General features: G+C 47.0%; 1 protein-coding gene across 2 annotated transcripts in view; it reads left to right on the top strand.

Moving 5' to 3' along the window:
• The window catches only part of LLGL1 (LLGL scribble cell polarity complex component 1), a 153,249-nt gene that overhangs the window by 72,757 nt on the left and 55,573 nt on the right, over nucleotides 1-24,919 (top strand). For both annotated transcript variants that reach the window (XM_068243534.1, XM_068243533.1), the window contains exons 8-13: nucleotides 2,160-2,214; nucleotides 4,696-4,850; nucleotides 15,533-15,750; nucleotides 16,073-16,140; nucleotides 18,337-18,490; nucleotides 19,616-19,720. In XM_068243534.1, the coding sequence (XP_068099635.1) occupies nucleotides 2,160-2,214; nucleotides 4,696-4,850; nucleotides 15,533-15,750; nucleotides 16,073-16,140; nucleotides 18,337-18,490; nucleotides 19,616-19,720 (755 nt within the window). The remainder of the gene's footprint in view (nucleotides 1-2,159; nucleotides 2,215-4,695; nucleotides 4,851-15,532; nucleotides 15,751-16,072; nucleotides 16,141-18,336; nucleotides 18,491-19,615; nucleotides 19,721-24,919) is intronic.

Here is a 24,919-nt window from a genome sequence, read left to right as displayed (position 1 = left end):
GATGAGGCAGTGAGCCTCCAAAGCTACCTATAACAGATTAAAACCCTGTCTGAGGTGTGTGTTTAAGGGTACGTTTGAAAGTTTCCAGGCTCAGAGCATGATGGACAGGCTGTGGGAGAGAGTTCCAATGGAGAGGTGATGCTTGTGAGAAGTCCTGGATGCAAGAGTGATGGGAGGTGACCAAAGCTAGAGGGCAGGAGCATTTAATGGGAGGAGCAACGGTTCAGGGCGGGATGGTATCTGGGGATTGAAGAAATGTGTGGAGGGGATAGCTGGGTAAGCTCTTGCGCTACACAGTGGGATGATTGTACAGTGTATGGACAGCTCAGAGATTGCCACGTGTTGGCTGCTGGATTGTGCGGTGTATGGACAGCTCAGAGATTGGCACGTGTTGGCTGCTGGATTGTACAGTGTATGGACAGCTCAGAGATTGCCACGTGTTGGCTGCTGGATTGTGCGGTGTATGGACAGCTCAGAGATTGGCACGTGTTGGCTGCTGGATTGTACAGTGTATGGACAGCTCAGAGATTGTCACGTGTTGGCTGCTGGATTGTACAGTGTATGGACAGCTCAGAGATTGTCACGTGTTGGCTGCTGGATTGTACAGTGTATAGACAGCTCAGAGATTGTCACGTGTTGGCTGCTGGATTGTACAGTGTATGGACAGCTCAGAGATTGTCACGTGTTGGCTGCTGGATTGTATGGTGTATGGACAGCTCAGAGATTGTCACGTGTTGGCTGCTGGATTGTACACTGTATAGACAGCTCAGAGATTGTCACGTGTTGGCTGCTGGATTGTACAGTGTATGGACAGCTCAGAGATTGTCACGTGTTGGCTGCTGGATTGTACGGTGTATAGACAGCTCAGAGATTGTCACGTGTTGGCTGCTGGATTGTACAGTGTATGGACAGCTCAGAGATTGTCACGTGTTGGCTGCTGGATTGTACAATGTATGGACAGCTCAGAAATTGTCACGTGTTGGCTGCTGGATTGTACAGTGTATGGACAGCTCAGAGATTGTCACGTGTTGGCTGCTGGATTGTACGGTGTATAGACAGCTCAGAGATTGTCACGTGTTGGCTGCTGGATTGTATGGTGTATGGACAGCTCAGAGATTGTCACGTGTTGGCTGCTGGATTGTACGGTGTATAGACAGCTCAGAGATTGTGACGTGTTGGCTGCTGGATTGTACAGTGTATGGACAGCTCAGAGATTGTCACGTGTTGGCTGCTGGATTGTACAGTGTATGGACAGCTCAGAGATTGTCACGTGTTGGCTGCTGGATTGTATGGTGTATGGACAGCTCAGAGATTGTCACGTGTTGGCTGCTGGATTGTACGGTGTATAGACAGCTCAGAGATTGTCACGTGTTGGCTGCTGGATTGTACAGTGTATGGACAGCTCAGAGATTGTCACGTGTTGGCTGCTGGATTGTACAGTGTATGGACAGCTCAGAGATTGTCACGTGTTGGCTGCTGGATTGTATGGTGTATGGACAGCTCAGAGATTGTCACGTGTTGGCTGCTGGATTGTATGGTGTATGGACAGCTCAGAGATTGTCACGTGTTGGCTGCTGGATTGTACGGTGTATGGACAGCTCAGAGATTGTCACGTGTTGGCTGCTGGATTGTACAGTGTATGGACAGCTCAGAGATTGTCACGTGTTGGCTGCTGGATTGTACAGTGTATGGACAGCTCAGAGATTGTCACGTGTTGGCTGCTGGATTGTACAGTGTATGGACAGCTCAGAGATTCACGTGTTGGCTGCTGGATTGTACGGTGTATGGACAGCTCAGAGATTGTCACGTGTTGGCTGCTGGATTGTACGGTGTATAGACAGCTCAGAGATTGTCACGTGTTAGCTGCTGGATTGTACAGTGTATGGACAGCTCAGAGATTGTCACGTGTTGGCTGCTGGATTGTACAGTGTATGGACAGCTCAGAGATTGTCACGTGTTGGCTGCTGGATTGTACAGTGTATGGACAGCTCAGAGATTGTCACGTGTTGGCTGCTGGATTGTACAGTGTATGGACAGCTCAGAGATTGTCACGTGTTGGCTGCTGGATTGTGCGGTGTATGGACAGCTCAGAGATTGTCACGTGTTGGCTGCCATGCTCTACATGAATAAGCATATTGTTTTTTATTCTCTTCCTCCAGGGCCTTTTCCATGCAAAGCCATCAACAAGATTCAGTACCTGTCTAGCGGCTCTGGGTAAGTCCTATAGATTGTGTTATGTGTTGCTTGTCTTCCTATAGCCGCAGCATACATGTGACAGTGTAACTCGGGTTTCCTGAGAACCTCTAAATCCGCCATGCAGGCATTGCTGGGCATACACTGTGCAATCCTGTTTCTGATCAGAGAAAATGATTGGCTCGAGCAAAAATACTGCTAGCGATTGATTCCAGCTCAAAATCAATCTCTCTCGATTGGAAGCTTAAAAATATTGATCGAAATACAGGCCATCATTCTGTTCTTATCTGTTCAGGGCCGGGCTTACCATAAGGCATGTAGGCAAGTGTTTACAGGCGCCTGGTGATAGAAAGGTGGCTCACCTGTCTCCATGAGCGCCTCTCTCCCTGCTTCCTTATGCAGAGTCCTGATGAGATTATTATTATTATTATTATTATTATTATTATTATTATTTATAAAGCGCCAACATATTACGCAGCGCTGGACAATACATAGGGATACATACATTGTAACAAGGGGTGACAGACAGAGCGGTAGCACACGGTTATACAACATAGCACAAGGTTATACATACAATCAGGGTATAAAATGCATTTTACAGAGACCCAGCAAATCAAGTCCGAGTTAGTCCATGAGAAGGGTGACATTGCTGGGGTAGTGAAATTAAGGACACACTAAGGGAGGGGGGGAGGCCCTGCCAAGGCTTACAATCTAAAGGGTGGGGGGACACCTAAGGTAGGACTGTGGAAAGGGTGATTGAGAGAACTAGTGTGGTAGATGTGGGGTAGGCTATTTTAAATAGAAACTCCAACCTAGAATTGAACTTTATCCCAATCAGTAGCTGGTGCCCCCTTTTACATGAGAAATGATTTTCACAAACAGACCATCAGGGGGCGCTGTATGACTGATTTTGTGCTGAAACCCCTCCCACAAGAAGCTCTGGGTACCGCGGTACCCTGGGCAAACTGCCACAATTAATGTTCACAGACAGGAAATTGCTGTTTACAGTTGTCTGTAACAGCCAAAACAGCTAGGAGCAGCTACATAACCTGCCCACAGTAACAATGTCACCATGTAATACATGTCAGAATGTGAATCTGGGAGAGCAAAGATTTTACAATGAGCAAACACTGACTAAATCATTTATACATAATTATGGTAAAAAATGAAGTACTTTTTTTTTACTACATTATTTCCACTGGAGTTCCTTTTTAAAGAAATGTGTTTTTGAAGGCTTGCTTGAAGGTGTTGAAGGAAGGAGCGAGTCTAAGGGGGAGTGGAAGGGAGTTCCGTAGGGTGGGGGCAGCTCTTGAGAAATCTTGTAATCGTGCATGGGAATGAGAAATGCATGGGGAGGTCAGGCGGAGATCATTGGAGGACCGGAGGGGATAGGCAGGTATATATCTGTTGACAAGCTCAGAAATGTAGGTTGGGCAGGTCTTGTACACAGATTTGTAGGTAAGGCACAAAACCTTAAAACTGATCCTGAAGAGTATAAATTAGCGGTTACTCACCCGGCTCTCTGCATTCCACTGACCAGATCTCCCATCAGTCAGGGGCACCTCTAGCTACTTAAAGGGGAACTGAAGAGAGAGGTGTATATGGAGGCTGTCATGTTTATTTCCTTTTAGACAATACCAGTTTCCTGGCAGCCCTGCTGATCCTCTGCCTCTAATACTATTAGCCATAGCCCCTGAACAAGCATGCAGCAGATCAGGTGTTTCAGTGGTTCAGACTTTAAAGTCAGATCTGACAAGACTAGCTGCATGCTTGTTTCTGGTTTTAATCAGATACTACTGCAGAGAAATAGACCAGCAGGGCCGCCAGGTAACTGGTATTGATTAAAAGGAAATAAACATGACAGCCTCCATATACCTCTCTCTTCAGTTCCCCTTTAATACTGACTACCTTGATACTAAGGGACACCTGTAGCTGCCTATGACAGGCAAGGGAAGTAAGGGAGAAGTGACAGCTAGGCAGCCAGCACACTTGCAGTGCAGTTCAGCGGGGGTTTGTAAGTCCATGGAGGGTGGAGTCTATATGGTGCTGGGACATCTGTGCCTATGGGCTCCTGTGATGTAAATCCGGGTCTGTGTCTGTTGATTGTGAGAGCGATGTCTGTTTAAAGAATAAGTGAACTTACAATTATGCCATATTAGCTTCAGAGTGCACAGTAAAATAATGAACAGTCTAGTGCAGGGAAAAGATAGGGAGGTGGGATTGCCATGAGGGCAGCCATAGATGAGCGCTTGTTGGGTAGAGGCTGTATGGCATTTATCGCGTTATTATGGTATGTTCTGTATTATTAGTTGTCACATTTGGCTGCTTCCTGCACCTGCTCCCATAGATGCCTCTCGCGGCCATGACAATTGTCGTCTGAATCCTGTTTTGGCCGAGCGGATCCTTCTGTGTTTTGTTCGTTCTGAATGACATCTTGAGAAACCTGCCATTTCCTGCTTCCTGTGTGATTGTCCGCTCTTCCTTCCTTCCTCTCTCCTCCAGGAACCACTTTGTCATCTTCAGTGGAGGCATGCCTCGAGCCAGCTATGGGGACCGTCACTGCGTCACCATCATGCAGGGGAAGAGCCTGGTCACCTTAGACTTCACCTCGCGAGTCATCGACTTCTTCACCGTTTCTCCGCAAAACCGCGAAAGTGGTACGATCAGCTCCCTCCCACCCCCCTAAACCATCCCTGCCCCCGATATCTTCTGCAGGTTCTCTGGATAGCTATAGGTGTCTCTGTTAGAGAAGGTTCGAAGATGCAAATTTCTCCTTGCATTCAAATTTCATGTAAATCGTATGCAGCTTGAAACTGGACCACTCAGAATAACTTCCTGTCGCTTTTTATTGGTCCAAGTGCAGGCTGCATACAATTTGCATACATTTGAATGCAAGAAGATATGATTTGCATCTAATCATCCCTAGTCTCTAATGAAATGTCCTGGCTTAAAGCAAACCTGAAGTGAAAACAAACTAATGAGAGAGGTAATGGTATCTGTAGCACTTATCATAAATAGAACCTTACTGGAGCCCCAAACTTCAATTTTGGATGTAAAGAATAACTGAAGTGAGAGGGGAATGGAGGCTGCCATATGTATTTCCTGTTGCACAATACCAGTTGCCTGGCAGCACTGCTGATCTCTTTGGCTGCAGTAGTGTCTGAATCACACACCTGAAACAAGCATGCAGCTAATCCAGTCACACTTCAGTCACCTGATCTGCTGCATGCTTGTTCAGGGGCTATGAGTAAATGTATTAAAGGCAGAGGATCAGCAGGAATGGCAGGCAACTGGCTTTGCTTGAAAGGAAATACATATGGCAGCCTCCATATTTCTGGTCCTAATCCAGCCTTTTTATGGAGCTTAATTATGAGCATTGATTCATTAGCAATGCTTTTTCTCTCCTGTACTTTTTGCAGTAAATCTTTTTGGAATGGCTGGCTTCTTGCTTTGCTCATGCAGCTCTTTTTGCTGTTAGCAGTGTGGCTTCCCCAGCACAGAGCAGATCACCTGACCCTGTCCGTCACTTGCTGAGCGAGGAATATCACTTTGTGGCCAGCACTGCAGCTACAGTACTTCCACATCATGAAAGCCCTGTGTACCTTTCAACAATGTGCCTCATCTGCAGTAAAGAGAAAGAAAGGAGGGGCGCTCTAAGCCTTCGAGTAACAACAGTTAGCACACTTCTAGGACAGGTCTCACCTAGTTCCAGTTTGGCCAGCACAGCGTACTAGGCCGCGGTCAGCGTTTGTCCCTCTCTGCCGAGCCGGGGACCAAGCTCTCCTAGTCGGATGGGGCGGATATGACGTCACTCTCCCGCGCACTTTCTGGTGGTAGCTATGGATACGGGGACGCACGCTCGCATCACAGTGCTACTGCGAGCGGCGTCTATGGGTTGGGAGTTGCGGTAGTCTGGCGCAAGGAAACCGCCACCGGAGGATAATTAGGACTAAAAGTTTTTATTTAAAACCGACAACGCGTTTCACGGAGGATCAGCCTCCGCTTTTTCAAGTCTTGTATGTTTAACAGGACAGTTTCATTTTATACAGAGACCTCATAAAGAGTCAGCCAATCGGTTCTGTGTGGGGCGGGGATTGGGACCCTAGTGTGTATAATAGTGGGGAAGGACGTAGTCTTCCTAATAGAGGGTCTGGGGAGATAAGGTTATGCAGTATATCTCCTAAGGGGACACACTGGACAAATACAGTATTATATTAGATTCGACATATTCCTCCTATATAGATAATTAGGGGATCAAGGAAGGTAGAGGGCCTTCCATGCCCTCACACAAGACCCACTAGCCGTAACATCATGTTTAAAGAGATACACATATATACAAAACACACACATTTCTACCTAAAAATTAATCCATTTCAATCATACCCAACACTTCATATGGCTCTAACCCCATCTACACAACTCAGATGTGCGTCTATCTAGTCCCAGCCCTAGGTGTCACGGGTAGCACACAACAAGCCATGGGGGGGGGGGGGGGGGGGGGGGGGAGGGACAGAAAGGTCCAGGGGTACAGATTAGAAAATAGTATATAAAAATCAATGTACTATGGGCTGGAGGTGGCCCATTTTTTCTAGACATTTATTAAGACCACCAGGTTCGAGGGTACCCAGCTTAAGGACCCAAAAGGACTCCCGTCTGCATAGGACCCTATATCGCTCATATTTATTTGGATGACAAACTTGTTCTATGATAGTGGCCCCCAACATGTTAAAATCTCTCTTATGAACTGCATTAAAGTGGCTCGATACCCCATGTTTGGGTTCCCCTTTCATAATATTGGATCTATGTTTGTTAAGTCTAGTGTGGAACTCTTGGGTAGTACGGCCTACATAAAAGAGGTTACATGGGCAACTGAGCATATATATAACGTGTGTACTCTGGCATGTAAGATGGCTTTTTATACTGTACTCTACTGAAGTGCCTGTCCTAAAGGTCGTTGTACCCCTGCCAATCGTTTTACAACAAAGACAGCGCTTAGACCTGCATGGATAGGATCCAGGCTTGGCTTGTGTCAGAAAATGCGTCTCAGGTTTGCTAGATGGATTCCTGGAGCTCAATCTACTAGGGGCTATGTGTCCCCTAATATTCTTGCTCCTTCTAAAAACTACCTGGGGTACAGACGGAAGGGCCTGCTTAAGAATGGGATCGCTCAACAGGACTGGCCAATATTTATTAAAGATGTTTTTGCACTCTTTGGCCTGTCCTGAAAAATTTACAACTATAGGCATACGTTTATTGATGGAATTTTGGTCGCTATTGGCCTGTTTCTTGGGCAGTAGGCAGTCTTGTTGTGTGAGAGTAGAAGCCCTCTCAAAGGCCGATTCTATCAAGGGAGTAGGGTAGTGTTTCTCCTGAAACCTTGTTCTCAATATTTCAGATTGCTTTATATAGTCCTCCTTATTAGTACAGTTTCGGCGAAGCCGTTTGAATTGGCCAAATGGTACATTTTTTAACCAGGGTTTGTGATGTGCGCTATGATAATCAAGATAGCCATTTCGATCTGTGGGCTTGAAGTAATTCGTAGTGCTAATACTGGCATTTCTGGGATCGACTTTGATGTCTAGATCCAAGAAGTGTACCTGTAGATTATCTGTCTCCATTGTAAAGGATAGGCCCAAGTTGTTCCCGTTGAGATAGTCCCTATAACCATACAAGTCCTCTGTGGTACCCTCCCACACACATATTATGTCATCAATGAAACGGCGATGGAGCACGAGGCTCCCACGAAAGGGATTGTCAGGGGACCAGATGATTTGTTCCTCTAGCCAACCCATGTATAGATTAGCAAAGGCCGGAGCGAACCTCGTCCCCATCGCCGTTCCCCGTAGCTGCAGGTAAAATGAGTCCAAAAAAGTGAAATAGTTGGTTTTCAAAATGAACTCTATAGAGTCCAATATAAACTGTTTTTGTACATCTGGCATCAAGGGATCCCCTTCTAGATAATACCCAATGGCTTTGAGTCCCAAATCATGGGGTATATTCGTGTAAAGGGCATTTACATCAAATGTGGCCCATCTATAGGTGGAGGTGGACCATTTGATCTCTTTTATTACCTGTAATGTGTGTGTCGTATCTTTCAAATAAGCAGGGAGCTGACAGACAAACTTCTGGAGATGTAGGTCTATATAGTGGGAGAGGCCACTAGTGATCGAGTCTATCCCCGCGATTATAGGTCTACCAGGGGGATTTTTTGGGCACTTGTGCACTTTTGGCAGGTGATAAAAGAAAGGAGTTTTGGGTGCTTCAATATTTAGATAGTTATATTCTTCCATGTTCAGGACACCATTGGATAGGGCCTGGCTTATAAGGTCTCGGTATTTTCTCAAAAAAGGTTCAGTGGGGTCACTCGTAAGTTTTTTGTAGTATTGTGTGTCCCCCAAGAGTCGAAGAGCTTCTTGTATATATGTCTCCCTATCCTGAATGACCACCCCGCCCCCCTTATCCGTTTCTCTAATCACGATAGTATCATTATCCTTTAGCAGTTTGAGTGCTCTTTTTTCTTTCAGAGTGAGGTTCTGCTGGCGTATGGGTTTATTAGGGAGTTTAAGTAGATCGTTGGTCACTAATTGACAAAACGTCTCAACTTGGGGTCCTTTGTACTGTGTAGGGTTAAACTTGGATTTTCCCTTTAGGTTGGTAGCGATGGGTTTCATAAGAATCGATTCCATTAGATTGTCAGGTGAGGCTGTCAAGGAGTCTGTAGGTCTAATTGTGCCCACCACCTCCATATCTGCCCCACCCCCATCAGCAGGAACTCTTTTGTTGTTCTTTAATGCAAAAAATCTTTGTAAGGACAATTTGCGAATGTAAGAGTGTACATCAGTCAAGAGTTGGTATATATTAGCCTTACTATTAGGGCAGAAGGATAGCCCTTTATTGAGAACAGAGGTTTCACTAATGGATAGACTGTAAGAGGACAAATTAAAGATGGGGAATAATAGAACTTATTGTAGTGGTTCCATCATTATCGGTTGGCACTTTTCCTTTGGTTCCTTTATTTCCTCGTTTGCCTCTTCTGTGAGGTCTAGTTCTGAACGGGGTCTTTTTAGGCCCTCTTTTTTGAAGAACTCCGTGATGCATGGGTATGTGGGAATGGGTATGCGACTCCTGGTTATTCGTTGTGGAATGGGCGTCCTGTCTCCCCCTAAAAAAACCTTACATGGAGTATCTATTGCTGGTGGGCTGGATATACTATTAATGGATCTTGTTTGTATCAATCCATTAGGAGTGAGGGGAGCATGTATCTGGGCCTCAGTTGTTGACGTATTTCTATCTTTATCCAATGTTTGGCCACTTGCCAGCAGCGGAGTCTGGAATTGGGTTTCAGTGGCTAGTTTCCTCCGTGAAACGCGTTGTCTGTTTTAAATAAAAACTTTTAGTCCTAATTATCCTCCGGTGGCGGTTTCCTTGCGCCAGACTACCGCAACTCCCAACCCATAGACGCCGCTCGCAGTAGCACTGTGATGCGAGCGTGCGTCCCCGTATCCATAGCTACCACCAGAAAGTGCGCGGGAGAGTGACGTCATATCCGCCCCATCCGACTAGGAGAGCTTGGTCCCCGGCTCGGCAGAGAGGGACAAACGCTGACCGCGGCCTAGTACGCTGTGCTGGCCAAACTGGAACTAGGTGAGACCTGTCCTAGAAGTGTGCTAACTGTTGTTACTCGAAGGCTTAGAGCGCCCCTCCTTTCTTTCTCTTCATTGTTTTAGTGGCAATCGGGAGCAGCCCAAGCCGAGAGTGGGTGGCCTGATCGCACCCGAGGCTATCCACTGCCTCAAGTTCTTCTCTGATTTTCCACTGTCTGCCAGTACTGGCTGTACAGGCTTGCGGAGCGGAGGCCACCTAAGGACTGGTGATGTTTCTTATTTGGGACATTGAGACAGTAGTGTTTTAACTCATCATTGTGTTGAATGTTTTTATATTGCTGAAATTGATCTTTATATTTTATTTTTTATGCATTGTGGAATATTGTGAATCTGTGGGTCCCACATTTGTTTTAGATTAATATTCATTATACCTTTGATCTTAGTCAGCCCATTATGGAGTAGTATGCTAACAGAAGAGAATATAGATTGTGTCTCGGAACCAATATATTGAGAGGAGTACCCTTGTCACGAGATAGCAACAAAGAAAAAATTATTATTACACATATGAGGACCCTAGAAGAACTAATGGAGAAAGAAATTAAACACTCATTAGATATTGTTTTTATGGAAAAATACAAAAATGCTAGGATTGTACAGAGGGGGCTTAGGGTTCCCCTTCAATCTGCCTTCATGACAGATCTAACCTACACCGAAATATGGGACAATTTTTGGGATAGCAAGTCCATTGAAGCAATGGACTTGATTACTAGGAAAAGAGAATCACTACTCTGTTCAATACAGGTAGACATCGAGAACTGTATGAGTGTACTCTCACCATATAGGGGAGACCCCTTTTTTGTCTCCTGGGACTGCAGGATCTCTGGTAGACTGCGCCACCTCGAAAAGGAGATATACGATCGGAAGGTGGAGAAGTTTGCTAGGGATCAGGCAGACTACAGCAGGGGACAGAATAGGGCATGGAAAACCATTACCAAGGATCCCCAAAACTTGGAATCAGAACCCAGCCACGACACGGGCAACCCTAGATCTGACCATGTGTCCCCACCCCCTGCCGGTGTCCCGAAACCCAAGGGACAACCAAATATACCCTCTTTGATGTCAATTAAACTAGCACCCAGGTTTTACCCCCCAAGAAGGCCCTTCCAACATAGATCCATTTTTTATACAGGGAATATACCATATATGAACTCAGGAGCTCCCCAATATAGGGAGTATCCACTTTATTTTGAACCAGGTGGGAGACCATTCACAAGATTACCACCTAGAAAGAAGACATATAAATACCCTAACTATAGAGAAAGAATGACTCTCCCAAAAAATTCTGGCCATCCTAACCAGGGTCCAGATGGTAACTCTGGAGTGATGTATGACCCAAGACATAACTTACCACAACTACCAAGCCAAACCAATCCTAGGATCCCTCTAGAGGTCTCCGGACTGGTACCTAACGAGAACCAGGAACCCAGTGGGGTGTTGGACCTTGGTGGGGGTGGGCTTTCGTCCGGCGGCGCTATAACCTTGGTTGCGCCGGCGGACGATAGCCTCGACACATCATTGGACAACTCCTACGTGGACGATGCCAACTACAGCCCCATGTAGCCCCCTAGTGAGTGTATTACAACTAGCCACTGAAACCCAATTCCAGACTCCGCTGCTGGCAAGTGGCCAAACATTGGATAAAGATAGAAATACGTCAACAACTGAGGCCCAGATACATGCTCCCCTCACTCCTAATGGATTGATACAAACAAGATCCATTAATAGTATATCCAGCCCACCAGCAATAGATACTCCATGTAAGGTTTTTTTAGGGGGAGACAGGACGCCCATTCCACAACGAATAACCAGGAGTCGCATACCCATTCCCACATACCCATGCATCACGGAGTTCTTCAAAAAAGAGGGCCTAAAAAGACCCCGTTCAGAACTAGACCTCACAGAAGAGGCAAACGAGGAAATAAAGGAACCAAAGGAAAAGTGCCAACCGATAATGATGGAACCACTACAATAAGTTCTATTATTCCCATCTTTAATTTGTCCTCTTACAGTCTATCCATTAGTGAAACCTCTGTTCTCAATAAAGGGCTATCCTTCTGCCCTAATAGTAAGGCTAATATATACCAACTCTTGACTGATGTACACTCTTACATTCGCAAATTGTCCTTACAAAGATTTTTTGCATTAAAGAACAACAAAAGAGTTCCTGCTGATGGGGGTGGGGCAGATATGGAGGTGGTGGGCACAATTAGACCTACAGACTCCTTGACAGCCTCACCTGACAATCTAATGGAATCGATTCTTATGAAACCCATCGCTACCAACCTAAAGGGAAAATCCAAGTTTAACCCTACACAGTACAAAGGACCCCAAGTTGAGACGTTTTGTCAATTAGTGACCAACGATCTACTTAAACTCCCTAATAAACCCATACGCCAGCAGAACCTCACTCTGAAAGAAAAAAGAGCACTCAAACTGCTAAAGGATAATGATACTATCGTGATTAGAGAAACGGATAAGGGAGGCGGGGTGGTCATTCAGGATAGGGAGACATATATACAAGAAGCTCTTCGACTCTTGGGGGACACACAATACTACAAAAAACTTACGAGTGACCCCACTGAACCTTTTTTGAGAAAATACCGAGACCTTATAAGCCAGGCCCTATCCAATGGTGTCCTGAACATGGAAGAATATAACTATCTAAATATTGAAGCACCCAAAACTCCTTTCTTTTATCACCTGCCAAAAGTGCACAAGTGCCCAAAAAATCCCCCTGGTAGACCTATAATCGCGGGGATAGACTCGATCACTAGTGGCCTCTCCCACTATATAGACCTACATCTCCAGAAGTTTGTCTGTCAGCTCCCTGCTTATTTGAAAGATACGACACACACATTACAGGTAATAAAAGAGATCAAATGGTCCACCTCCACCTATAGATGGGCCACATTTGATGTAAATGCCCTTTACACGAATATACCCCATGATTTGGGACTCAAAGCCATTGGGTATTATCTAGAAGGGGATCCCTTGATGCCAGATGTACAAAAAACAGTTTATATTGGACTCTATAGAGTTCATTTTGAAAACCAACTATTTCACTTTTTTGGACTCATTTTACCTGCAGCTACGGGGAACGGCGATGGGGACGAGGTTCGCTCCGGCCTTTGCTAATCTATACATGGGTTGGCTAGAGGAACAAATCATCTGGTCCCCTGACAATCCCTTTCGTGGGAGCCTCGTGCTCCATCGCCGTTTCATTGATGACATAATATGTGTGTGGGAGGGTACCACAGAGGACTTGTATGGTTATAGGGACTATCTCAACGGGAACAACTTGGGCCTATCCTTTACAATGGAGACAGATAATCTACAGGTACACTTCTTGGATCTAGACATCAAAGTCGATCCCAGAAATGCCAGTATTAGCACTACGAATTACTTCAAGCCCACAGATCGAAATGGCTATCTTGATTATCATAGCGCACATCACAAACCCTGGTTAAAAAATGTACCATTTGGCCAATTCAAACGGCTTCGCCGAAACTGTACTAATAAGGAGGACTATATAAAGCAATCTGAAATATTGAGAACAAGGTTTCAGGAGAAACACTACCCTACTCCCTTGATAGAATCGGCCTTTGAGAGGGCTTCTACTCTCACACAACAAGACTGCCTACTGCCCAAGAAACAGGCCAATAGCGACCAAAATTCCATCAATAAACGTATGCCTATAGTTGTAAATTTTTCAGGACAGGCCAAAGAGTGCAAAAACATCTTTAATAAATATTGGCCAGTCCTGTTGAGCGATCCCATTCTTAAGCAGGCCCTTCCGTCTGTACCCCAGGTAGTTTTTAGAAGGAGCAAGAATATTAGGGGACACATAGCCCCTAGTAGATTGAGCTCCAGGAATCCATCTAGCAAACCTGAGACGCATTTTCTGACACAAGCCAAGCCTGGATCCTATCCATGCAGGTCTAAGCGCTGTCTTTGTTGTAAAACGATTGGCAGGGGTACAACGACCTTTAGGACAGGCACTTCAGTAGAGTACAGTATAAAAAGCCATCTTACATGCCAGAGTACACACGTTATATATATGCTCAGTTGCCCATGTAACCTCTTTTATGTAGGCCGTACTACCCAAGAGTTCCACACTAGACTTAACAAACATAGATCCAATATTATGAAAGGGGAACCCAAACATGGGGTATCGAGCCACTTTAATGCAGTTCATAAGAGAGATTTTAACATGTTGGGGGCCACTATCATAGAACAAGTTTGTCATCCAAATAAATATGAGCGATATAGGGTCCTATGCAGACGGGAGTCCTTTTGGGTCCTTAAGCTGGGTACCCTCGAACCTGGTGGTCTTAATAAATGTCTAGAAGAAATGGGCCACCTCCAGCCCATAGTACATTGATTTTTATATACTATTTTCTAATCTGTACCCCTGGACCTTTCTGTCCCTCCCCCCCCCCCCCCCCCATGGCTTGTTGTGTGCTACCCGTGACACCTAGGGCTGGGACTAGATAGACGCACATCTGAGTTGTGTAGATGGGGTTAGAGCCATATGAAGTGTTGGGTATGATTGAAATGGATTAATTTTTAGGTAGAAATGTGTGTGTTTTGTATATATGTGTAGCTCTTTAAACATGATGTTACGGCTAGTGGGTCTTGTGTGAGGGCATGGAAGGCCCTCTACCTTCCTTGATCCCCTAATTATCTATATAGGAGGAATATGTCGAATCTAATATAATACTGTATTTGTCCAGTGTGTCCCCTTAGGAGATATACTGCATAACCTTATCTCCCCAGACCCTCTATTAGGAAGACTACGTCCTTCCCCACTATTATACACACTAGGGTCCCAATCCCCGCCCCACACAGAACCGATTGGCTGACTCTTTATGAGGTCTCTGTATAAAATGAAACTGTCCTGTTAAACATACAAGACTTGAAAAAGCGGAGGCTGATCCTCCGTGAAACGCGTTGTCGGTTTTAAATAAAAACTTTTAGTCCTAATTATCCTCCGGTGGCGGTTTCCTTGCGCCAGACTACCGCAACTCCCAACCCATAGACGCCGCTCGCAGTAGCACTGTGATGCGAGCGTGCGTCCCCGTATCCATAGCTACCACCAGAAAGTGCGCGGGAGAGTGACGTCATATCCGCCCCATCCGACTAGGAGAGCTTGGTCCCCGGCTCGGCAGAGAGGGACAAACGCTGACCGCGGCCTAGTACGCTGTGCTGGCCAAACTGGAACTAGGTGAGACCTGTCCTAGAAGTGTGCTAACTGTTGTTACTCGAAGGCTTAGAGCGCCCCTCCTTTCTTTCTCTTCATTGTTTTAGTGGCAATCGGGAGCAGCCCAAGCCGAGAGTGGGTGGCCTGATCGCACCCGAGGCTATCCACTGCCTCAAGTTCTTCTCTGATCATCTGCAGTAAGACACTGCTGTTGTTTCTCCCACACTGGGGATGGCGTGGAAAGGGTTAAATGGTGCCTCCTCCCACCTCCATCCTGACTATGTAACTAGGGGAGGAGTCTGTACAACTGTCCAATCAAAATGCAGTATCTTCCCAGGAAGTAGAGCCATGGCAACCAACCAGATGCTTTAAATACATTTATCACAATGGGAAATGTAAACGTTAATGCCCATTTACTTTCATATGCATGAAATAATTGAGAACAAGCTGATCTTTGCATTGTGATGTGTTGCAGATTTGGACAACCCCACGGCTCTGGTGGTCCTGGTGGAGGAGGAACTGGTGGTGATAGACCTGGAGAGCCAAGGCTGGCCGACCATCCCTGCTCCGTACCTGGCTCCTCTCCACTCCTCGGCCATCACCTGCTCCTACCACATCTCCAACGTCACGCTGAAGCTGTGGGAAAGAATCATCATCGCTGGAGAGCAGCAGAACCCTCAGCTGTCCTCTGCGGTGAGCACCGGCACACATTCCACTTCCTCCTTCTTATAATCTACTTCCTGTCACTGGTGGAAGCTGAGCCAAAGTGCAGAAACTGGTTTCCTTCTAAGGGCAATTAGTAGGGGTCTTTTCTGTCTCTCGTAGTCTCCTATACTTTCCTAGTGGTTCTGGGTCACCCCGAGCTGCTTGGGTATTCTGATCTAATACATCGGACAGGATCATTGTTTTCCTTCAGGCAATACTCCATTGTAGCCGCTCATTTATCACGACGACATTCACTTGTCTGCACCATAATATTGAACCGCCATAATCTGTTGTCCCTTTTTCTCTCTAGAAGTGGCCGATCGATGGGGGGAAAAGTTTGTCTGAGGAGCCATCGCAGAGGGGCCTCCTGCTGACGGGGTAAGGTGGGGCAAAATGGGAGATTACTGACCAATGGGGAGTCGGGGGCATCGCAGCTTACTGACCAATGGGGAGTAGGGGCGTCGCAGCTTATTGACCAATGTGGAGTCGGGGGTGTCACCACTTGCTGACCAATGTGGAGTCGGGGCGTCTCCTCGTTACAAATAGAACAAAAATACTTCTTGAAAGAGGTTAATTATAGTTAGTACTAATTTTTTTTTTTTTTTTTTGCCTAGGACCACCATATGCTTGCAGCACTTTTACAGAGTACATTAAATTTGTCATTAAAGGGCAACTGAAGTGAGAGGGATATTGAGGTTGCCCTATTTGCAGTTAAACAATACTAGTTACCTGGCAGCCCTGCTGGTCTATTTGGCTGCAGTAGTGTCCAAATCACACCAGAAACAAGCATGCAGTGAATCTTGTCAGATCGGACCATGTCAGAAACACCTGATCTGCTGCATGCTTGTTCAGGGGCTATGGCTAAAAGTATTAGAGACAGATCAGCAGGACAGCCAGGCAACTGGTATTGCTTATACAGAAATAAATATGACAGCCTCCATATCCCTCTCGTTACAGTTGTCCTTTAAATGTCCATTGGAGGAACTGGCAATCTAATTGGTTAGTCATGTTGGCTAGAAAGGTTCCCATTAATGGTACAATCTTCCAGGATCGGGCATCGCTGGTGGTAACAATCGATTTGCTGGTCATTCCGTCAATTTATTTTTCAGACTAAATCCACTGGGCACAATTTGGATGGATTGTGGTTTTTCTTCCAGTTTGCGGGTCTGACCATTCATTTCTAATCGATTGTATGGTTGATCAGACTTTCTGACTGCAGCCAATCAGTCTTCCGTGGTATATAATCTGAATTCCTTGCGCTGCTTGGAATGCTGGGGACCCGGCCTGTGACCAGTGAAAACAAGAGTGGTCTCCAGCTGTGTGGGAGTGGCCCTGTGTGGGCGTCGCCTTTTATCTCCAGCTGTGTGGGCAGCTCTCCCTGCTGTAATTTGGCAGCTGAGCCAGTAAAAACAGAACAATGAGGGATGAGACAATGTGGAAAGTGAGATGTTGGGATTCAGGCTATCCCCAGGAGCTGGGAGTGGAGGGCTGGGAGGGGGCAGCGGTGTCAGAGCACTTCCAGATGTGTGTAGAGGGGGGAGGCCCCTGCTGCGGACACTCTATAAACAGCGCAGCCGTCAGGCAGAGTATGGATAAACTCTGCTCCATAGTGTCACCTGTGTGCAACTCTCCTGCCCCTTGTATGCAGTCTGCTCTGTGTATAAAGCTCGTCCACAGTGATGTCGTGTCTCACATGACGGTCGGACGTTTAATAATAAAAAAAATTGAATGTATTGTGATCATTAGATCAGCGGAAGATTAAGAGGGACCCTGCAACAAATATTATTTTATTTATATAGTGCTAGCATCTTCCGTAGTGCCGTACAACGTACAAAATCCTACGATGGGGAGCAATGATACATGAGCAGTTCAACACATTGCAATTAGTGACACAAGTATGAATGCATACGAGTGTGTAGTTTGAAACCCTCACCAATACTTATACATTAAAGGGGACCTATACTGAGAGGCCTATAGCGGCTGCCATATTTCCTGTGAAACAATAACAGTTGCCTGGCAGCCCTGCTGGTTGGTTTGGCTGCAGTAGCGTCTGAATCACACCAAAAACAAGCCTGCAGCTAATCATGTCAGAAACATTTAATATGCTGCATGGAGGACTGTTTTTGTATGCTTACAAGGGTGGAGACACAGGGGACGCAGGAGGAAGGAGTTAGTAGACATGGCAGTGAGCCTCAAATTCTAACTATATAATAAATAAGCTTGTCTGAAAAGGTGAGTCTTGAGGGTGTGTCCTGCTCCAAAGCTGTGGGAAAGGGCTCCAAAAGAGGTGACTGCATCTTTACTGCTGGCAGGTGCATCGCTGCGAAATGTCTGTCTGTGTGTTCCAAAGTCAGCAGAAACAATGCCTGGTCTCCCAGAGTGCACTGGGAGAATGTTTTGTGAAATCATAGCCTAGGCTGTGACCTCACTGGGAGGGTGGGGCTGTGTACCAGTATACAGCAATATACAGATATAGGAAGTGTACTGAAACCAGGATATGTAACCTGAATAATGTATTCTATTTTATTATAGGACATTGCTGTGCTTTGTATGAATTGCATTTTTCCGTTTCAGACACGAGGACGGCACGGTGCGTTTCTGGGATGCGTCCGGCGTGGCCCTCCGGCCTCTGTATAAGCTGCCGACATCGGGAATCTTCCAGACGGACTGCGATCACAATGAGAGCCTGAATCAGAGCTGTGAAGATGACTGGCCGCCCTTCCGCAAGGTACGTCCGGCCCCTCGCCCTTCCCTAACAAAGCATGGGCGTGAGTGGAGGCTGCGGTGTATTGGCGCGGCGTGAGTGGAGGCTGCGGTACCAGCAGACAAGAGTACATTTATGAATATGGATTGCAAAAAATTCGGTTTATGAGCGAGCATGAGTGTCTCCCAGAGAGAAAGTGTGTGTGTGTGTGTGTGTGTATATCTATCTGGCCAGGCTGGAGTGTGAGCTGAGATCTGCACTTGGATCTGCACTCCTGTCTCTGTCTTGGCTGTGAGTCTTCCTGGCCTGTTTGCACGTCCAGCATCTGGTGTGCAGCATCCCGCATGTATTGCGCTCCACCCTGTAGCCTATTATTTATGCTTGATCACGTGCTGTCATCCCGCTGATCACACATTTATGGTACTCTATAGAATGTAGCTTTTTCCTGGACTTTTCCCATCACGTCTTTGGCTTTGCAGCAAGCTGCTATTCTCTGATGGGCAGTTTATTCTTTAGTCATTTGCTCCATAGCACAGCTGTGTAAGAACAGGTCAGCCCTGGTTAGAGATTTAAAGAACTCCGCAAACAAAAGTTTTCTTAGTCGTCCATTTTTTTTTTATTTTTTTTGTTGAAGCTTCCAGAGTACCTGAAGGGAAATTGCTAATAAAGTACCTGCTGGGGACCCCCCCTCCACCAGCCATTACCACCGCTTCAGTCTCTGATAGCTCAGTGCTGTGCCCATCTGTAGCCCTGCCCACCAAGCCTGCTGTGAACTCTTTCAGCTCCTGTGTTTTCAGATGGTCTGTAGGGAGCCATGCCTTGAGTGAAATCAAGTATTAAGATGTCTCCCGGCACTAGTATGGTTTAGGAGACCAAGCAGGAATCCTTATAGGGAACAGTTCACCAATCACAGCATCCTCTCCCAGCACTTTCCTGTAGGCATAATCATGGGACCACAGCCGCAAGGCTTTGAAGCCACTGAACACAAATGACTTGTCTAACGCCGTATAGTTTACTTGCTGAACATGCTGTGCGGTGCATCCACACATTGTAGACAGCGGAGACAGGGGGCAGATTTAGGAGGATTGGAGTCATCGGGTACAGCACTTATTACAGCTAAATGATGATGTTTTATTTACTCTCCTGCAGGTTGGCTGCTTTGATCCTTACAGTGATGATCCGCGGCTCGGAATACAGAAGATCGCCCTCTGCAAGTACAGCGGCAAGATGGTGGTGGCAGGAACTGCCGGCCAGGTAATGCCGGGGGGGTGTCCAATGGGCGTACTAAAGAACTGGCCGCCGGGAGACTTGGGCGCAGGATACAGCTGGTATACGGCTTATCCTTGTCCTGCACAAGCCCCGGCGGTGTTATTACTATTCCCTCTCCAGGTCCACGTGGATGGTGGGGAATGATGTAATTCTGCTTGCCAGCTATTGCTGGCGGATGAATTGCACTGTTTTAATAGTTACTTCAGCTCCGTCTACTGACGGTGCAGAAGTTACTCTGTGTGCCGCTATAGCTGTAATTCCTATTATGGCCTATGGTGGCGCCGGCTGCGCCCAAGTCTCCTGCGCTGGATTCCTTGTGTTTGCCCAATGGGCCCTGAGGAATAAATTCAGCCTAAAATCAGAGTAGCTCTCCGGCCTCCATTGGACATCTATTTTCTCCAGACGTAGCAGTCTCCAGGATGTACCAGTCATGTGACCTGACATTGTATTTTGTACACCTAGATGGCCCGATATTCATACACAGGGGGCCTGGAGAAGGTAGGTTGTAGGTGGAGCCCGGAGAGGCGAGTCACTACTTTTATGTTCAGCTGGCCCAATCCTCCTGGGGAGGTTCACATCTGGCTGCGCACTCGGGGAACACCTATACTGGGGGGGCTTTATGGCTACCTACAGTATGCCGAGGGGGCTGCCTTTACTCAGGTGACTCCCCATACTGGGGGCACCTCTAGCCTATCATACCCGGCATGGTGACAAAGTCCACCAGTTCAGATCTGCTGTACATATAAAGCATGCCTGGCGTGTTAGCCTGAGCTCAATGAGGCCGTTCTATACACGGTATACGATGATAAATGCATGTGTGTGTATCGGGGCTTTCTACAGCTTCAGTGTAGAGTGAATATAATAAAGCAAACTGAGGCTGAGAGTAAAGTGATCTCTGCTCCCCTCTTGTTCACTAAACCCACCAATCACATTACATCAAGTGGACCTGAACTCCGAACTTCCTCTCTGCTCTAAAAGATACACAACAGCTTAATAACCTTTACAGAAAACTTTCTTTGTTACAGCTGATCCAAATCCTGCAATAATTCTGCAGTTTCTACTTCCTGATTCATGGAAGCAGACCTATTGTTTACATCCTGTGCTTTCAAATGGGCTTCTCTGCAATCTCTGCCATAGGCAGTCATGTGACCCAGGGGAAGGATCAGATTACAACTAGTGACTAGACACAAATGAGGGGGAATTACACAGGCTAAACTCTCTAAATACACACAGGGTGAGGTGCGAATGCGGAAAATAGATACGCACTGCAGCAGACAACAGCCGACCAGTAGAGTATAAATGCACAGGGGGGCACACTTTACACTGGGGGGGGGGGGGGGGGGGCGGCGATGGCGGTAGTGGCTGTGGCGTCACAGGACAAATGCCTGAGAGATTTCCTGCTGAAATTGATCAGGAATCTGCCAGCAATGTATGGGCAGCTGCCAGATCTTTCTCTGATCAGTGTCACGGCCGATCTGCCCATATATTGCTAGTTAGCTTGCATTTATATATTAGCCGTATAGCGGATTTTTTGGGATAAAAAGTGAATTGAAGGACACCTGAAGCGAGAGGTACAAAGAGGCTGCCATATTTCCTGTAAAAAAAATACCAGTTGCCTGGCAGTCCTGCTGATCTTTGGCTGCAGTAGTGTCTGAATCACACCTGAAACAAGCATGCAGCTAATCCAGCCACACTTCAGCCAGAGCACCTAATCTGCGGCATGCTTGTTCTGGGACTGTGGCTAAAAGTATTAGAGGCAGAGGATCAGCAGGACAGCCAGGCAATCTGCATTGTTTAAAAGGAAATAAGTGTCCGCCTCCATATTCCCCTTACCTCCGGTGTGCTTTAATGAAGCCGGGAGTGACCAATTAACGCTGGTCGACTTGTCTGGTAAGAGTGTGTGTAGACTGCGCATGTCCATACACTATACCATCTGATCGTTTACTGATTGGAAAGACAGATTGCCCAGGAAGTTCTTGTCATACCAGCCAAGCAGGTCGTGTATTTTAGCAGATTTGATACGTAAGCTCCTTGTGTTGCGTTTTCATTGCTTTCATCTGCCAGTTAAGTAGAAAGTAAATATTTATAATGGAGGATCTGCAGATCGCGGAGCGCGTGTTCCGTTGCACGCTCTTTACACGCCCCACTGATGCCGAGATCTCCCAGATCAGCTTCATCGAGAACAAAGGCTCTATTCTATCACTAAACCACAACCGAGCGACAGTCACACAGGTCAGCAGAGGCTCAACAACTACAAAACAGCCACAACACAGAGACAGTCACACAGGTCAGCAGAGGCTCCACAACTACAAAACAACCACAACACAGTGACCGTCACACAGGTCAGCAGAGGCTCCACAACTACAAAACCACAACACAGAGCGACAGTCACACAGGTCAGCAGAGGCTCAACAACTACAAAACAGCCACAACACAGAGACAGTCACACAGGTCAGCAGAGGCTCCACAACTACAAAACAACCACAACACAGTGACCGTCACACAGGTCAGCAGAGGCTCCACAACTACAAAACAGCCACAACACAGTGACAGTCACACAGGTCAGCAGATGCTCCACAACTACAAAACAACCACAACACAGTGACAGTCACACAGGTCAGCAGATGCTCCACAACTACAAAACAACCACAACACAGAGCGACAGTCGCACAGGTCAGCAGAGGCTCCACAACTACAAAACAGCCACAACACAGTGACCGTCACACAGGTCAGCAGAGGCTCCACAACTACAAAACAGCCACAACACAGTGACAGTCACACAGGTCAGCAGATGCTCCACAACTACAAAACAACCACAACACAGTGACAGTCACACAGGTCAGCAGATGCTCCACAACTACAAAACAACCACAACACAGAGCGACAGTCGCACAGGTCAGCAGAGGCTCCACAACTACAAAACAGCCACAACACAGTGACCGTCACACAGGTCAGCAGAGGCTCCACAACTACAAAACAGCCACAACACAGTGACAGTCGCACAGGTCAGCAGAGGCTCCACAACTACAAAACAACCACAACACAGTGACCGTCACACAGGTCAGCAGAGGCTCCACAACTACAAAACAACCACAACACAGTGACAGTCACACAGGTCAGCAGAGGCTCCACAACTACAAAACAACCACAACACAGTGACAGTCACACAGGTCAGCAGAGGCTCCACAACTACAAAACAACCACAACACAGAGCGACAGTCACACAGGTCAGCAGAGGCTCCACAACTACAAAACAGCCACAACACAGTGACCGTCACACAGGTCAGCAGAGGCTCAACAACCACAACACAGTGACAGTCACACAGGTCAGCAGAGGCTCCACAACTACAAAACAGCCACAACAGAGCGACAGTCACACAGGTCAGCAGAGGCTCCACAACTACAAAACAACCACAACACAGAGCGACAGTCACACAGGTCAGCAGAGGCTCCACAACTACAAAACAGCCACAACACAGTGACAGTCACACAGGTCAGCAGAGGCTCAACAACCACAACACAGTGACAGTCACACAGGTCAGCAGAGGCTCCACAACTACAAAACAGCCACAACAGAGCGACAGTCACACAGGTCAGCAGAGGCTCCACAACTACAAAACAACCACAACACAGTGACAGTCACACAGGTCAGCAGAGGCTCCACAACTACAAAACAACCACAACACAGTGACAGTCACACAGGTCAGCAGAGGCTCCACAACTACAAAACAACCACAACACAGTGACAGTCACACAGGTCAGCAGAGGCTCCACAACTACAAAACAACCACAACACAGTGACAGTCACACAGGTCAGCAGAGGCTCCACAACTACAAAACAACCACAACACAGAGCGACAGTCACACAGGTCAGCAGAGGCTCCACAACTACAAAACAGCCACAACACAGTGACAGTCACACAGGTCAGCAGAGGCTCCACAACTACAAAACAGCCACAACACAGTGACAGTCACACAGGTCAGCAGAGGCTCCACAACTACAAAACAACCACGACACAGAGCGACAGTCACACAGGTCAGCAGAGGCTCCACAACCACAACACAGTGACAGTCACACAGGTCAGCAGAGGCTCCACAACTACAAAACAGCCACAATACAGAGCGACAGTCACACAGGTCAGCAGATGCTCCACAACTACAAAACAACCACAACACAGTGACAGTCACACATGTCAGCAGATGCTCCACAACTACAAAACAGCCACAACACAGTGACCGTCACACAGGTCAGCAGAGGCTCCACAACTACAAAACAACCACAACACAGTGACCGTCACACAGGTCAGCAGAGGCTCCACAACTACAAAACAGCCACAACACAGTGACAGTCACACAGGTCAGCAGAGGCTCCACAACTACAAAACCACAACACAGAGCGACAGTCACACAGGTCAGCAGAGGCTCCACAACTACAAAACAACCACATCACAGAGCGACAGTCACACAGGTCAGCAGAGGCTCCACAACTACAAAACAGCCACAATACAGAGCGACAGTCACACAGGTCAGCAGAGGCTCCACAACTACAAAACAGCCACAACACAGTGACAGTCACACAGGTCAGCAGAGGCTCCACAACTACAAAACAGCCACAACACAGTGACAGTCACACAGGTCAGCAGAGGCTCCACAACTACAAAACAACCACAACACAGAGCGACAGTCACACAGGTCAGCAGAGGCTCCACAACTACAAAACAACCACAACACAGAGCGACAGTCACACAGGTCAGCAGAGGCTCCACAACTACAAAACAACCACAACACAGAGCGACAGTCACACAGGTCAGCAGAGGCTCCACAACTACAAAACAGCCACAACACAGTGACCGTCACACAGGTCAGCAGAGGCTCCACAACTACAAAACAGCCACAACACAGTGACAGTCACACAGGTCAGCAGAGGCTCCACAACTACAAAACAGCCACAGCCCAGTGACAGTCACACAGGTCAGCAGAGGCTCCACAACTACAAAACAACCACAACAGTGATAGTCACACAGGTCAGCAGAGGCTCCACAACTACAAAACTACAACAGAGCGACAGTCACACAGGTCAGCAGAGGCTCCACAACTACAAAACAGCCACAACACAGTGACAGTCACACAGGTCAGCAGAGGCTCCACAACTACAAAACAACCAACACAGAGCGACAGTCACAC

The sequence above is a fragment of the Hyperolius riggenbachi genome, chromosome 7, assembly GCF_040937935.1.
Source record: "Hyperolius riggenbachi isolate aHypRig1 chromosome 7, aHypRig1.pri, whole genome shotgun sequence".
In the NCBI taxonomy this organism is placed as follows: Eukaryota; Metazoa; Chordata; class Amphibia; order Anura; family Hyperoliidae; genus Hyperolius; species Hyperolius riggenbachi.
Note: the sequence above shows the minus strand (reverse complement) of the source record. Positions and strands in the feature narration are given on the sequence as shown.